At 44.1% G+C, this 16,474-nt stretch overlaps 1 protein-coding gene across 1 annotated transcript in view; it reads left to right on the top strand.

The window, feature by feature from the left end:
- The window catches only part of ELK3 (ETS transcription factor ELK3), a 68,462-nt gene that overhangs the window by 19,144 nt on the left and 32,844 nt on the right, over positions 1–16,474 (top strand). Inside the window, exon 2 of the mRNA XM_061205293.1 lies at positions 10,584–10,792. Coding sequence (XP_061061276.1) covers positions 10,586–10,792 — 207 coding nt within the window. The 5' untranslated portion in view covers positions 10,584–10,585. The remainder of the gene's footprint in view (positions 1–10,583; positions 10,793–16,474) is intronic.

Raw genomic sequence — 16,474 nt, 5'->3', positions numbered from 1 at the left:
TTGGTAGGAGGCAGTATAACAGAGTGGCTAAGGGCATGGGCTATGGCCTGTACTAACCTCAGTTTTATTCATTCATTTATTTGACAGATGTTTCTTGAGCACCTACTATGACCTGGCAGTGATCTAAGAGTTAGGGCTGCGTCAGCAAGCAAAACAAAGTTTGGGACTCGTGGAGTCAACGTTCAAGAGCAGTGCTTTTCAAACCATCTGTGGAGAAGGACCGGTGTTTTAAATTTCCAGTACATTGTGGACTGATAATTTTGGATAATACCATAAAAATAAATTACTAGGAAAATAAAATTAAAAACAAAGATACCAAAATACAAGCCCCTAGTTTTTATTATAGATTAGGCAGGTGTAAGATTACATTTCAATAAATAAGAATAAACATAATGGGGGAAATAATTACAAAAAGCTACATATTCAATGAAAATGCATATAAAGGCAATTGTATAGAAGATCACTATTCATACTGGTAACTTTTGTCGTTCTGTAATTTTAGCCAAAGGAGAAAGTCATAAGTGAAATAGAGATTCCCTGTATTAAATGCCTATAAGCACACTTTAAACAAACACCATATTTATCAATACTTCACTTTTAATGTAGAAAGTGTTTAGGTTGACTGATTAATCTAGGTTGGATACAACAGTGCTACTTGCAGGAGACGAGGTATATAAACTGTTTCTGTGTTTTGTTTTAATTACGCTCGAGAGAAGCCCGTCTCACAGAGGTATGCTGACCAGACAGAAAGAAGAGATTTTTAAACCCATTTCGGCAAACTCAGGATATTCATTTTTTAACTTTCATCTAAAATGCAGCAAGTTTGCTGAATTTTAAACTCCATCTTCATTCCTTCATTAGTTGCCAGTTCCAACAATTTATCCTGTAACATAATACAGTTTAAATTAAATCATCTTTTAATGAAACCAATGAATTCTAGATTTGTATACACTTTGGGGTTACAGTTGAAAAACTAACCTTGAACATCACACATTTTAGCATGGTCCTTCTTCATGTTTCTGACTAGTCCATAGTTTGTGCTGACCAGACAAGCCTACTGATCACATACTTGGACGTGGTGACAATGACAAATTGCAGTGAAGTCTCTAAATATTTACTCTCAGTTCCTATACTTAACTCATCATGGACTGGTGACCAACAGTTTGCCCTGATGTTGGCCACACAGAGAGTAGACTGTGCTCTTCCACAGTTGGGCCTCAATTTCCTCATCTGCAAAGAGGGAACAGTAATTTTATTTAACTCGGAGGGCTGTTGTGGGAATTCAGTGAGATAATGCAAAGTGCTTGGTATATGGTAAAGGCTTAATAGATAATACCCAACATGTACAGAGAAAACCAAGAGAAGGCTCTTATAATCGGCAAAGACAGATTAATGAATGAATGATAACACTGGAGGACAGACTATGATAAAGTGCTATAAGGACCCCTGGCATGAGTGTGTTCACATGAGTGTGTGCGTGTAAATTATGTCCATTGGGGAGGACCTTTTGATCTTCTCTGTCCTGCGCGTTGTACTTATTGTTTGAGGCACCTGACTTAGCACGAGGATGGTGACTGCATTTTACTGTTCTCGCCCTGTTTCATTAGTGTTGGCCCTGTTTCCACTCCCGAGGAGTGGAGGGAGCAACTTTCACTCCTTTTGTGCAGGGTGTTCAGCTCCCCCCCACCACCCCCAGTGGAAGTCTGCCTGGCTTTAGCTAGTTAGTGTGCGCAGAGGATTGGTGGCTGGTACCCTTGACCCGAGGGAGATGCCAAGGCTGTGATAGGGCCACGTGGCCTGACGGCTCTCATATGGGCCAAGAGGTGCACCAGCGATGATGAGAGTAATCAGTATATGCAGTCTATAGCATCCTTCTCTTTGAACCTCCATCCAGAAATTAAAGAATGAATCAATGATACTGTTTGCATTTTTTAAAAACAAGGAGTTGAAAACAGAGAACGAGGGTGGAAAGTAACCACTCAGAGTCTGCCTAAGTGTCCCTCCCGCTCTGTGCCAGTGGCCAAGCTCTACACTTGGGCCACCTCCACCATGACCAGCCCAGGGAATGGACCCAGGTGGGCTCCATCTTCATAAGCAATGTTGTCATGGCTATCCCTTGGGTTGTCATTTTAGAACACTTCTCTTTCTTCTTTCTGACCCAACAGTTCTCATCTACTTGACTCCCTTCCCTGCTCCAGGGGCACAAGATAGATGGGGACAGAACTAGCTCCAAGGGAAATGTGAGCACTCAAGGGCCATCTTTGCTGGAGTCACAACAACTTGGAGGCCTCAGGCTAAGCATTTTAAACCAGTGTTTCTTAAGCTGAAGGCAGCAAATATGTACTCAGGGATCCAAGTTTTCTGCCAGAATTTTTTTTTAAATCTGTTCTTTCATTTTTTTAAAAATTGAAGTATAGTTGATTAACAATGTTGTGTTAGTTTCAGGTGTACAGCAAAGTGATTCAGTTATATATATATATATTCTTTTTCAGATTCTTTTCCATTGTAGGTTATTACAAGATATATATTTTTAACATCTTTATTGGAGTATAATTGCTTTACAATGGTGTGTTAGTTTCTGCTGTACAACAAAGTGAATCAGTTATACATATACATATATCCCCATATCCCCTCCATCTTGCGTCTCCCTCCCACCCTCCCTATCCCACCCCTCTAGGTGGTCACAAAGCACTGAGCTGATCTCCCTGTGCTATGTGGCTGCCTCCCACTAGCCATCTGTTTTACATTTGGTAGTGTATATATGTCCATGCCACTCTCTCACTTTGTCCCAGCTTACCCTTCCCCCTCCCCGTGTCCTCAAGTCCGTTCTCTACGTCTGCATCTTTATTCCTGTCCTGCCCCTAGGTTCTTCAGAACCTTTTTTTTAGATTCCATTTATATGTTAGCATACGGCATTTGTTTTTCTCTTTCTGACTTACTTCACTCTGTATGACAGACTCTAGGTCCATCCACCTCACTGCAAATAACTCAATTTCGTTTCTTTTTATGGCTGAGTAATATTCCATTGTATATATGTGCCACATCTTCTTTATCCATTCATCTGTTGATGGACACTTAGGTTGCTTCCATGTCCTGGCTATTGTAAATAGAGCTGCAATGAACATTGTGGTACATGACTCTTTTTGAATTATGGTTTTCTCAGGGTATATGCCCAGTAGTGGGATTGCTGGGTAGTATGGTAGCTCTATCTTTAGTTTTTTAAGGAAACTCCATACTGTTCTTTATAGTGGCGGTATCAATTTACATATTACAAGATATTGAATATAGTTCCCTGTGCTATACAGTAGGTCTTTGTTATTTATCTGTTTTATATATAGTAGTGTGTATCTGTTAATGTTCTTTCATTTTTTTGTTTTTGTTTTTTTTGAATTTTTGAATTTTATTTATTTTTTTATACATCAGGTTCTTATTAGTCATCAGTTTTATACACATCAGTGTATACATGTCAATCCCAATTGCCCAATTCATCACACCACCACCCCCCTGCCGCTTTCCCCCTTGGTGTCCATACGTTTGTTCTCTACATCTGTGTCTCAATTTCTGCCCTGCAAACCGGTTCATCTGTACCATTTTTCTAGGTTCCACATATATGCGTTAATATACGATATTTGTTTTTCTCTTTCTCACTAACTTCGCTCTGTATGACAGTCTCTAGATTTATCCACAGCTCTACAAATGACCCAATTTTGTTCCTTTTTATGGCTGAGTAATATTCCATTGTATATATGTGCCACATCTTCTTTATCCATTCATCTGTCGATGGGCATTTAGGTTGCTTCCATGACCTGGCTATTGTAAATAGTGCTGCAATGAACATTGGGGTGCATGTGTCTTTTTGAATTATGGTTTTCTCAGAGTATATGCCCAGTAGTGGGATTGCTGGGTCATATGCTAGTTCTATTTTTAGTTTTTTAAGGAACCTCCATACTGTTCTCCATAGTGGCTGTATCAGTTTACATATTACAAGATATTGAATATAGTTCCCTGTGCTATACAGTAGGTCTTTGTTATTTATCTATTTTATATATAGTAGTGTGTATCTGTTAATGTTCTTTCATTTTTTGATGATAGTCTTTAAAAAAAAAACTCACATAAACATATTCCAGGTCACCTTATAAACAATAGTCACCAAATAGCTGAAGATTCTCCCTGGATTTCAGTGCCTGTATTGGAGTTGTTGCCTAATGAACAAAGAACCAAGGTGGATACAGTAGCTAAATGATGCCTTTGAGCTAGGTGAAGGCCAAATGTCCTCACAACGTGCTCCCTGTTGCTTAAAAAATAATAGTAAACATTTGAATAACACTTATTATGTACCAGGTGTAGTTCAAGTGCATTCTTAGTAACTCATGTAATCCTTGCACCCACCCTGTAAAGGAAATACTTTTATTATCATCATCCCCATTTTCCTTATGGGGATATTGAGGCGCAGAAGGGTTAAGTAACTTACCCAAAGTCCCACAGGCAGACAGGACTGGTACTTGCATTTGAACCCAGAGAGTCTGGCTCTGAATCTGCTTTACCCATTATGTAACCTTCCAAGTAGACCGAAGTGGTTCACCCTCTCGCCTGCTGCAAGCTGTAGAAAATAATTGTGCTTCCATGAAAAACTGCATTATCTAGTCTCTAGAGAAAAACCCCTTTGGATGATGTGATTCTGGTTTTGTGGAAGCTATTTTACAATCCTGTTAATTATAGATAACTGATAGCAAAATAATTATTGTCTATAGATATGCAAATTCTATTCTATCTTATAGTGTTCAGTTGATTCCTCTCTCACCCCTATTTGTACATTCATTTCAATATTCCTAATTTATAAATGCCTTTATTATTCAGATTCTCTTTTGAACTCGTTAGAACATCTGCCAAGTTCCTGCTTGACTAATGAGTGAAATAAAATCTTTAACATGTCTTCATTTTATATCTGTAGGAGAGCCATGATTTCACCCATTTTGAAAATTATTTTTTAACAAAGGTATTTCTCAACTCTTAGTTTCTCAGTGAGGCCTTCCATGACCTTCTGCTCATACACCCCAGGTTCCCACCCCCTTATCCTGCTCTGGTTGCATTTCCCCACAACACTATTCTTCCAACATACTATGTATTTTAATAGTCATATGTTTGTTGTTTATGGCCTGTCTTCTCCCTTTGGAATGTAAGCTCCATGAGGACAGAGGTCTTCATCTCCTTTGTTCTCTGATGTGTCCCGAATACCCAGAGGGTGTCTTGGCATAAAATGGACACTCAAAAAAAAATTGAAAAAAGTGGAGAGAGAATTGGGTCTCTCTCCTCTTTGTAGGGTATAATCATATAAACACATCTTACTCAAAATAACTTACACTGCCATAACCTTTTTGTTGGTTGCCTTTCAACAAAACATCATGTGTCATATACAAAATTAATTGTTAATTTGAATAGGGTGGGAGCAATCTATTTTATTTGTGAATTTCATCTGGCTGTATAAGAACTATAAACCTTGAGGTGCTTATATCCATTTTTCTTCTTTATATTGAAGGGAGACCATAATAAAAAAATTTAGTGAAAATGATTTGTCACCATGGCAACATAATACACATACCTCTTGCTCCTTTAAAAGGAGGTGTGTGTATTATTCAGATTTGACAAACTGTTTAAAATGATCTGTGCTCCACAGCGGCAAGATCTAGGCTATAAATTACAAAGGAAAAGGAACAGTTGGGGCAAATAGCAGGTAGCTTTGTTCTCTGGAGAGGCCTGGATGAGGTCTTGCCAGCTGCTGTGACTGCGGTCTTGGATTAGTTCCAACAGAAGTGGTGAGAGAGAGACCATCCACGGCAGGCGGCGGGATTGAGGGTGCAGTCAGCGGGATACAGAAAGTATCTAATGCGGAAGGACACCTCTTCCTGTAAGAGCAGTGATGGTTTAGAAGTGGATCCTCCTAAATGTAAAAGTGCAGAGTTTGATTTTGCATTAAGAATGGCATTACAAGCACTATGGAATTTAAAGAATCAATCAATAAAAAGAAATGAAAAATGAAAAAAAAATTAGAATAGAATCATGTGCTTTCCATGAAATTAAAAATAATTTAAAAATCATCAGTTGATGGTTTTGGAGCTATCATATCATTTCATGAGATTTTAAGATTTCAAAGGATCATGTGTTCATATTGAAAACTAAATTTTATCAACCCTAAAAAAAAAAAAAAAAGAATGACATTACAATACCTGATAAAATTTCATCCATTCAAAATAAGGTCTGGGGAAAAAAAAAAAGCAGCATTTTCTAGGTAGCCAAAAATTTGATTTGGGAAAAGTTTTTTGATTAATAGCATTTCTTTTATGTATTCTATGTATTTTAAGTGGAGATTTGTGGGAAATCGGCTCAATGAGGCTAGGGTGATGAAACATTTTAACTTAAAGCAGACCCCCGTTTGTATAATAATATATCAAACATAAATCTCAAGTAGCAACACTTTCTTGAACTTTTTAAATAAGAGCCACAGGATGTTGTTTGAATTACACACATTCCTTATAATGGCAGCCAGATAAATTGGACTTGATTATACCCACATGTTAAGATATAGGACTTTATTAAGGATTCTAGGCATCAAGGAATTAATTTTTTAAAAAATACTCAATTTTTCTTTCTGGTAAGAGAACTCTTCATTTGGATGAATTTGCTAATATGTGTCGGTGGTTACAGGGGAGACTGTATTCCCCAGTCACGATGTTAGACTCTTTTTCTTTGCCAACATCCGGAAAGGGGCAAAGTTTGTAGCTGGCAGAGGTGTGTCACAGAACGTGAAGCATGATTGTATGTGAAGACAACTGTGTAAATGATGAAACTTAATCATAGTTAAAATAAAGTTAAGGTGGGAACTAAAATCAAAGAAACAGTGAGTACCCTTGATGGCAGGAACCACAGCGGTGATGTCAGCTGGTGACCCATCCCCCCTCTGCCCTTCTGTTTCCCCTCCCTCCCCGTGTCCCCACTCCCCCATGTACACTCGCCCATTTCCATCACACCACTGGTTCCGGCCAGAGAGGATGGGGGCATCCAGAGCCGCCCTGGGGGCCCACTGTCTCCCAGAATGACTTCTGCCGAGTGTAGAAGGGGATGACAGATGTTTGTAGATGCAGTACGCTCACAGGGAAATATTTTTGAGACTCATCTCTGAGTAATGTGTGGCTGGATTTCTAACAGTAAAGATTTGTGTGACTGCACACCCATTGAAACTGGTGGACCCACCGGGGTGGAGGAGTGGCTGAAGAGCTGGAAAAGGAGAATGAGGCCCTCAGCACCAGGCTTGACGTGCTTTAGGCAGAGGTGGCTTGATGCCTTAGTCGCCTCCAGTGCAGCCCTGTTACTCACATCCACCCTCTGAGGGATCCTCCCATCCGCAGCCGTAGCCTGGCTCTGACACCTTGGTGTGGGAGAGTGAGGGGGCGAAGGGGTTGTTCCTCAGCCCACCCAGCCTCACCAAAGCTCTGAATTTGTCAGGGCAGCTCTGTGATTCCTAGTTCTCAGCTCGTGCCTCCCCTCAGCCCAGTTCATTTATTCCAGAAATCTGGGAGGGCCCTGATGAGGGGGTCCACATCCCCACCATTTGCTCCTCTGCCTTTTCACTTTCTACTCTTTTATGTCTCCCTTTTCTTTCCCTCTTTCCTCCTTCTGCCTTTGCTGTAGGCCATGGCCATAGCACCCATGGTCATTTTTGTGGCCCACTCGTAACCCTCTGAGTAAAGACGTGGTCGGGCAATCCCCCTACATAGCATGCTTTCTCGTGTCTAGACACACCTCATGATTGTGAATGTAAGTTTACAGTGTAGAGATATTGCACCCCAGCAAAGAGAAAATTATTTTAGACCAAGACGTCAGGCACTGTAATTGTCAACTCTTGCTACAATGGTGCCGCATAACAAACAGCCCCGGGAGTCACTGGCAAACAGCAGTATTTATTTTCCTCATTGGTTAGCCTCAGGGATGCTGCTTCAGACTGTGGGTTGTGGGACTTGGCTCCAGGCTTTGGGTTGAGCTCAGGTTGGCTCCACGTGCCTTTCATTTTTGGGCAGCAGCTTCACGGCAGTAACAGGAGCACAAGAGGAAAAGTGCAAACATGGGATGCCTCTTAGGCGTCATCTGAGAATTGGCACATTGTCATTTCTACTCATCATTTTATTGGCCAAATCAAATCACGTGGCCAAGCCCAAATTTCAGTGGGATGGGAAGAAAGTACTCCACCCGCTCTGGGGCATTGCTTCGTGGTCACTTGAAAGGGAGAAGGGGTGAAGGATGGAGAACATTTATCCACTCTACCATACAGGTCCTCATCATTTATGCCCGAGGCACATGGCTCTGATACACGGGCTTGGAACGCCAAGGAGAGGGATTGCAGGAAGCACAAGAAGCTCTGAGGAGTCCTGGTTGGTAGAAGCACTAAGTGTAAAACAGATGGAGATGTTTACGTTGTCCTCCTGTCCCATCTGGAACAGGATGGCTCGTGTCAATTAAAGGTGGGGGAGGTGCAGGTGGCTGACCACTATCCTACCTGGCATCTGAGCCACAGACCTGGAAATCCTTTCTGTCCAGACCTCTAAACCCACTGGCAGCCTTCTGCCCTTTAAAATTTTAAAGATATTTGAAAGCTTACTGTCTGAAGTGTTTGGCCGAGAACACACCAAAGAGTTTGAGACAACTGTTAACAATTCTTAGTGCCAATGATGAGAAGAAAGTTGTGGCTCGTCCTCAAATAATCGGAAGCTCATATTAGGAGTTGGAGCTGACAGGCTGCTGCGGATGCACCACCGCGGTTGCGCTTAGGAGACTCATGAGATGCAAAGGCAGTTTTGATCTAACAATGAAATGACTTACTGTCTTACAGACTGAGTGGCCATTGTGGTGAAGATTGATTTCTGTAGAGAATACCTCCTTTAAAGAGCCATAAGTAAAGTACCCTGTGGGTATTTGAAGGACATTCCTAATCTGCTTCCCTTTAACTGAGAAACCCACGTTGCTCAGGGAAACAATAAAATGTATTCTTTTGGCAAAACATGTGAAAGGAAATAAGGAAATGAATACTTATCAGAGGGCTAGGTATTTTCACATCCATCCCCGTGTGGAAAGGAAGAAAAATGATTTGTCAGTCTGAAAGCTGCCCCTTTAAGAGAAATGCAGGAGAGGTGTGGAGTTGACAAAAATATTGGTACAAATAACACTCTCTAAGGCTGTTATTCTGGCTTCCGGGTCTCCCAGAGTCGTGCATCTTTCTCAATGCTCCCTTGTTCCCATCACCTGGCTACCTCCTGGGGATTCAGAGTTTCCTCCTTGCATAATAGGGGATGATCCCCAGTTCTCTCTGGCTTTGTCCCCACCTCACAACTGGCCTTTGAAGCTTCCATCTGTGCCAGAAGGCAATTTTCCACCCTCTGGTCATCCCTGGCTCCCTCAGCCCAGCACTGGAATCTTACCCCCATTTTTCCCAGATCAAAACCCAGGGCACTTCACGTGTCCAATCATGACAGTCGATCTGAGGTGAAGCTTTTGAGGACAGCCCAACTGCCTCTTCTTTCCTTATGTACGAATGTTGATAAGACAAATGGTTGTTATTACTGTTGTTGTTATTATTTTTAGAATCAGTACCCATTGCCATGAAAGTCCTCAGATGTCTGAAGCTGGTAACTGCCTGGGAGAGTGGGGAAAAATTTCCTCAAGAAGGTCCCATGTAAGCTGGGTCATGATGGATGAGTAGGAGTTCACCAGGCTCCAAAGCTAGGGAACAGCATTTTAGGCAGAAGGAACAGCACCTACAAAGTCCACACCAGAGTCAAGGGAAAAAGATAAGATTTTATAGGCTTTCCTCTCACAGTGGAGAAAAAAGTGCTTTTCCCATCTCTGTGCTTGTGACACATGGGGTTTTTATCTGCCACATGACAAGTGCCTGGGAAAGAGAATGACTCTTCAAGTGGCAGTGACCCATTCCTCAGGTCTATAAACATGTATCAGTCTGGCGCACGCTACACTCGGGCATTGGGCTGGGTTATCAGAGTGCTGGGAATGCAAAGAGTAATCCAACAAAGTCCCTTCCTCACGAAGCTCCCCATGTGGTCACACTGATGGAAATACCCCAGGCCCCGCATAAATGCACTTATCACGGGGTCTGGCGTTTCACACAGATAATGGCCTAGAGGCTGAGCAGCAAAGGAGTTGATAGGATGGGCAGGAGCATGTTAATCATCGTGGGCATTAACAATGATTAACATGGGGGATAGTTTGTATGAGGACTGATTCTAGGAATGGGCAGTTCATGAATCATTTTTTCACATTATTCTCAATGCAACCCCGTCACCTGCCGGGATGTGTGTGGCGAATACGAAGGTCACAGGGCTTCCCTGTATTTCTGAATTGTGGCTCTTTACAAAAATGCAGCCAGAAGGCACCTGATTCAGAGTGGCCTGTTGGGATGGAAATGAAAGCAACTTTTGATTAGGTTCACTGGGGGCAGGGGGAGGTGCTGAGGTGCCCACCCTGAGCCCCCGATCCCCCCAGACCTGGCACCTGCACTGACGCGGCCCCTCCCTCCTCAGGTATGGAGAGTGCAATCACGCTGTGGCAGTTCCTGTTGCAGTTGCTGCTGGACCAGAAACACGAGCACCTGATCTGCTGGACCTCCAACGATGGTGAGTTCAAGCTCCTCAAAGCAGAAGAAGTGGCCAAGCTGTGGGGACTCCGGAAAAACAAAACAAACATGAACTACGACAAGCTGAGCAGAGCCCTGCGATACTATTATGACAAGGTAAGCTCTTGCCCTTACGGGAGGCTGTCACGGGGCGGGAGCCACCTTCACAATCCATCCATGGAAGTGGAAAGTAGGGTACCATAATGCTAGTGGCAAATAGAGGCAATTTATGCGGGTTTTGTTGTTGTTGTTTTATAAGAAAAACTATGCCATAGGGATTTTTGTTTTTTTCTGGAAGCCCTTAAGATGTTACCGTGGGTCAAATTTTGTTCCCTCTGCACTTTCTTCTGTGTTGCTGCAGGATTTTGCTAATAACAACAGAAATTAGATGCGGGAAGGTTCTGGGGCCTCCCTCATGGGTAGTTGCTTGAGTGACAGAATGAATGTGACAATCTAGAAAGTCTGTCTGGTTTGTGATTCACTCAAACAGGCTTTGCGGGAGTTGGGGGGATGGCACCTGGGGCAGTTTATTTAACATTTGGGCACCTGCTATCCTCACATATAAAATGGGGCTCATAATAGTGTGGGCTCAGGATTGCCGAGAAGAACTAAACAAGCCAACACACGTTAAGCAGTTAGAACAATGCTTGGTACCTGGGGATCGCGACTTCGTGGGAAACTTCCCTAATTAAAAGAAAAACCATTCTCATTTTTAAGTCGTAGAGATAAGTCAGAGTGCTTTGTTAATGATAACACAGCATAGTTTCCAAAGCCAGGACTGTTGGGGTGAGTAGTAATACATTTCTGGAAAAGCAGTTGATGTGCCTGGTCGGGCAAAATTATTGCTCTTTAGGGGTAATCATTTCAGGCCTGTAATTGTTGACCATTTCTTTTTTTTTTTTTTTTTTTTTTTTTTTTTTTTTTTTTTAAATATTTTATTTATATTTTTGGCTGCATTGGGTCTTCGTTGCTGTGCGCGGGCTTTCTCTAGTTGCGGCGAGTGGGGGCCACTCTGTTGCGGTACACGGGCTTCTCACTGAAGTGGCCTCTCTTGTTGCGGAGCACGGGCTCTAGGCACACAGGCTCAGCAGTTGTGGCTCACGGGCTGTAGAGCACAGGCTCAGCAGTTGTGGCTCACGGGCTGTAGAGCACAGGCTCAGTAGTTGTGGCACACGGGCCCAGTTGCTCCGCGGCATGTGGGATCTTCCTGGACCAGGGCTCGAACCCGTGTACCCTGCATTGGCAGGCGGATTCTTAACCACTGTGCCACCAGGGAAGCCCTGTTGACCATTTCTGTGTGGATCTGTTGTTGCTGAATATTTAGCCTCATAGAGATAAAGATTTGGAGTCCTAATAAGTATAAGCTTTTGTTCTGGTTTTACTCTTCTTGTTGAAAGGTGAATTAAAAACGGATTTAAATATTAGTTCCTGATCTATGTTTGGTGCCTTCCTCCTGCTAACCTCTTTGGAATTCAGGACAGAGGATTGCACATTGCAGGAAGTGGGAGCATCGTTAATTATAAAGTGTTCCTTTGTATGATCGTAATTGCATATGATTGTCATTGAAATGTTAAACGTGCTTCTCTTTAATGTAGCAATTAATTAATGCTGGCTTAATGCAGAGTCTTACCAAGATGTAAAAGCACTTCTCACAAATTGCACTGTCTGAAAGCCTTGCAGATGGTTTATTGCTTTGCGTTTTTTCCCCCAGGTTCTAAGTTACACAATGGGAATTGGGGCCCTCTGAAGGAAAACAGTCATCTTGCTGGCTGGCAGGGTGCCTAAAGAGCATGGCTTTGAGACTGACCAAAAAAAAAAAAGGAATTTTAAATCAAGGTGTCACAGAAAAGGAATTTGGTGTCTGTGACTCGGTTTCACCTTTTCACATGGCCCAGGCATTGGGGCTGAGGATTGTGTATCTTCAGCACAAAGAGGGATCATGGGCTGAAGATGACTCCCCAAAAGACAGGCAAAGCTGTGCTGTTCAGACTACATCTCATCTCCCTTGGGCAGATTTTGAAAATCTCGAGGGAAAGCAGTTTCAGAGCCTTCAGTCACCCACCATGTTTTGGTACTTTCTGTGTCTAAGGGACTGTGTGCCAAGCACTTCCTACCCCTGGTCTCCTTTAAACTCTCACAGCCCCCTGAGACAGTCCTGCTGGCATCTCCTCCTTTTACAGATAAGAACGTAGGGGCATTTGATGGAAACCTTGCCCAAGCTCCTGCAGCCAGGAAGTGGTAGAGCCAGGATGCCCACATTCTTGGCCAGAAGGCCTGTGCCCTGCCTTCTGGGCTGTTCATTTCCTTTGCCTCTGAATGCCTGAGTTCCAGGTAGGCAATCAGGCAGCACAAAGGGTATCGCAACCTTAGAAATTTGTATTTACTGTGAAGCCCCAGGTCCAAGTGGCCAGTGTGGCCTGCTCACCCCATGTGTCCCTTTCCTCTCCTGCTGGGGCTGAGCTAAGGTCCGGCCACGTGACCCTTGTGCAGCCAGCTGGCCGTGACAGTGAGGGCAGGAGTGGCTCTTGTCCAGGGTGTCGTGCAGGCTTGGCCACCGGGAGAAGACGCCCTTCGTCCTTCCTTGGAAACGTGTACACCGTACACACGGCCATTTGAATCTTTCTCATGAAACCTTGTCAAGTGATGAGTAAGCGTGGTCATTAGACACCGAATATAGTTGTACGTGAAAAGAAGAGGAGGGAGGAGAGGGGGAGGAGGATGAAGGAGAAGAGAGGAGTCGGGCAAGAGCGAGGGGAGAGGACGAACAGAAAGCGGGGAGAAAGAGGGAGGAGGAGAAATGGTGAAGGAAGGTTAAAAAATTGTATGTTACATTTTGTGATGGACACTCACTTTTTTCAGTTTTGCCAGCGTTGCTCTGGGACTGTATGTGTAAGTTGAATGGTGTGAAATTGCCAATACCTGATCATTTTTGACCCACAAAAACGACGGTCTTAAATGGTTTGGTCTCTCGCTGGAGAGACAGATTCGAGGAAGGTCTTTGTGAGTGTGGAGCCCCTGGCCACATGGGCACCCCTTGCTGGGCCCCGTCCTGCACTGCACGTGCTTCTCACGGTCACCCAGCCCTCCTGTAACCCTGTCTGCCTTTCAGTGTCATCTTCAGTCCCCTTCTCTCCCGTCCCCCACCCCTCCTTCCCCCCTCCGCCCCTCCCCCCCCTTTGACACTTAGCTGGAGCCTGCTCTGCACGTGGCATAAATTCAGTGACTCCCTACCTTGACAGCTGCGTCTTTGCCCCTGTTGAGTTTCCTCTTTTCGGCTTGCTATCATCTCTTCACTGTTGGCTGAAACTGCACATCCCTTGGTCTGTCCTAATAGGGACGTTTCCTGCCAGAGTAGGTAGGCATGAGGATATCATTATTTTTATATGTTATATGTCATATTTTTAGCTCATTCCAGAATATTTAGAAATGGGCAGAGAAAAAAAAATAGTGGAAAATGTGTGCAAAACTTTGCAGAAGGCATCAGAGAACAATGTATGGGCTAATGGTATCAGGTTGGGGCTGAGGTGCTTTAATCATTGTTCCTTAAAATATCCCTCCCTCTCCTCCGAGGGGCGGATGATCACAGTGAGAACTATGATAATAGCATGAACTCTGGGCTGCATAGTCTGGATTTGAATCCAGCTCCATGACTGTGAGTGCTTTGCCTAATCTCTCCTGGTCTCAGCTTCCTTTTCTATAAAACGGGTGTAAGAGTAGAGTCTACGTCAGAGGGTTATGGTGGGGATTAGCTGAGTTAACACGTGGTCAGGGCTGAGAGCAGTGCCCAAACACGTTAAGTGCTGCAAGTGTTAGCCAGACTAATAACACAGAGGATAGTTTCCTTATCGCTAATTTGAAAAATTCAGGCAGGTACCAAGAAGAAAGTTAGGACCTTTGTGCCAGCATCCTACACACAGGGAGGGGGCATCAGATCCTGGGCGTTATGGCTCTTCTCACTTGTGAGCACTCAGGAGTGCTTTGTGGTGCTTTTTAATGATATCTATTTTGGGTGTTTTGAAAATTCAACTTTCAAAGATGCTTTCATATTTAAATGACACTTCCTGCCCCTCTGAATCAAACACCTCCCTGTTTGATTCCTCCGTGCTCCCTTTGTGGTCAGTGCTGTCCAGGGTAAAGTCCTGCTGTGCCTCCTTTCCTGAGTCTCAGATCCCCGATGGGGGAGTGGGCACCGAATAGCACCTTCCTCCGTGGGATTGTGTAAGGAGTACGTGTGACCATGTGCACGAGGCGCTCAGCACCTGGTAAGGACGTGCAGCAAATGCCGGTCGATTCTGATATCCGCGTTTGCAAGACTTACTGCCTGGCGGTACAGTCGTGTCTATGGCCGTCATCCTTCCAAAGCCGTCTTCACCATGGGCTCCTGGCTTAGCCACTTTCGTTACTCTGGTACTGTGCACAGGGTCTGGCACATGTTAGGGGCTCAGTAAATACTGGAAGCAAATGAATGAGCCAACGGATAACATAATGAAGTGGCCGCCACCCAAATTCAAATCACTTCTATCATGAAAGCTGTCGCTAAATAGGCGTTAAACAACAAAAACTTACTGCCTCTGGGTTATTGTACTGTATTAATTATCTAGGGCTGCTGTAACAAATTACCACAAAGTGGGAGGCTTAAAACAACAGAAGTTTATTCTCTCACAGTTCTGGAGGCTAGAAGTTGAAATCAAGGTGTCCGCAGGGCCACATTCCTTCTGAGACTCTGGGTAGAATCCTTCCTTGCCTCTTCCCAGCTGCTGGTGGTCGTCATCCATCCTTGGTGTTCGTTGGCTTGTAGCTCCCATCTCTGCCTCTGCCATCCCATGGTGGTCCCTCTGTGTCTTTGTGTCCAAATTTCCCTCTTAAAAGGACGCTAGGTCTATTGAATTGCAGTCCACGCTCGTGACCTCATCTTAACTCACTTACATCTGCGAGGTCACATTCACAGGTACTGGGACTAGGGTTTCACCCTACCTTTTTGGGGAACACACTTCAACCCATAAAATGTATATGTATTTCTGACACTCCTGGGCTTACATTTAGATTCTCAAAATTACACACCAAGGGAGAGCTTTAGATTCAACGAATCCTAAAGGAAAACTGCTCCCTGTGACATGGACAGCAGCTAGATTCAACTGCAGGTGTGAAATTAGACTCTATGACAGGCACGTCCCAGTGTACCCACTGTGGGCCAGGCGCCGTGCTGGGTCCCCTGGGGTGGAAGCAAAAGTCAAGAAGATGAGTCCTGCCTTAGAGGGTTTCAGAGTCTAGAAATTCAGCGGTTCCCTGCTCAGCAAATGAATTTAATACATGGCATAGACCGGGAGAAAAGCCGACCGACCCCGATGGCTCCAACCCTGGATTAGCAATGGCTAAGGTCTGGTGTTGGTCGCTGAGGCTCCTTACTCCACCTGTGTTTCTGTGGATTGCCCATTTCTCACGCGTGAGGGAAGGCTGGGGAGGTAGAGTTTTGCAGCCAAGCACTGCCAAGGACCTGCTGCCCCTCTCAGAGCTTTGAAGAGGCGGCTGGGCAGACCCAACTTGAACTCCAAGAAAGGAGTGATGCCCAGACCAGGACGCAGCATATTTTATTCCTCAGACATGGACGGGAGGCCCCTTTTCAGCTTGGAAACATGCAGGTAATGGGAGGACGCCTGTGTCTGAGCCCATGAAGGGCAGAAACCAGAGCTGACAGAGACCTAACGGGAACATTCAGTTCGTGCCTGGGTATTTCACTGTCACCCTCTGCCAGCTTGTTTCCCTCCGTCTTGCTGTAAGCCTTCAGAGATGGATTGGTTC

The sequence above is a fragment of the Eubalaena glacialis genome, chromosome 11 (genome assembly GCF_028564815.1).
Source record: "Eubalaena glacialis isolate mEubGla1 chromosome 11, mEubGla1.1.hap2.+ XY, whole genome shotgun sequence".
NCBI classification, from domain to species: domain Eukaryota; kingdom Metazoa; phylum Chordata; class Mammalia; order Artiodactyla; family Balaenidae; genus Eubalaena; species Eubalaena glacialis.
The sequence above is the reverse complement of the archived record's forward strand: the minus strand, read 5'-3'. Positions and strand labels throughout refer to the sequence as shown.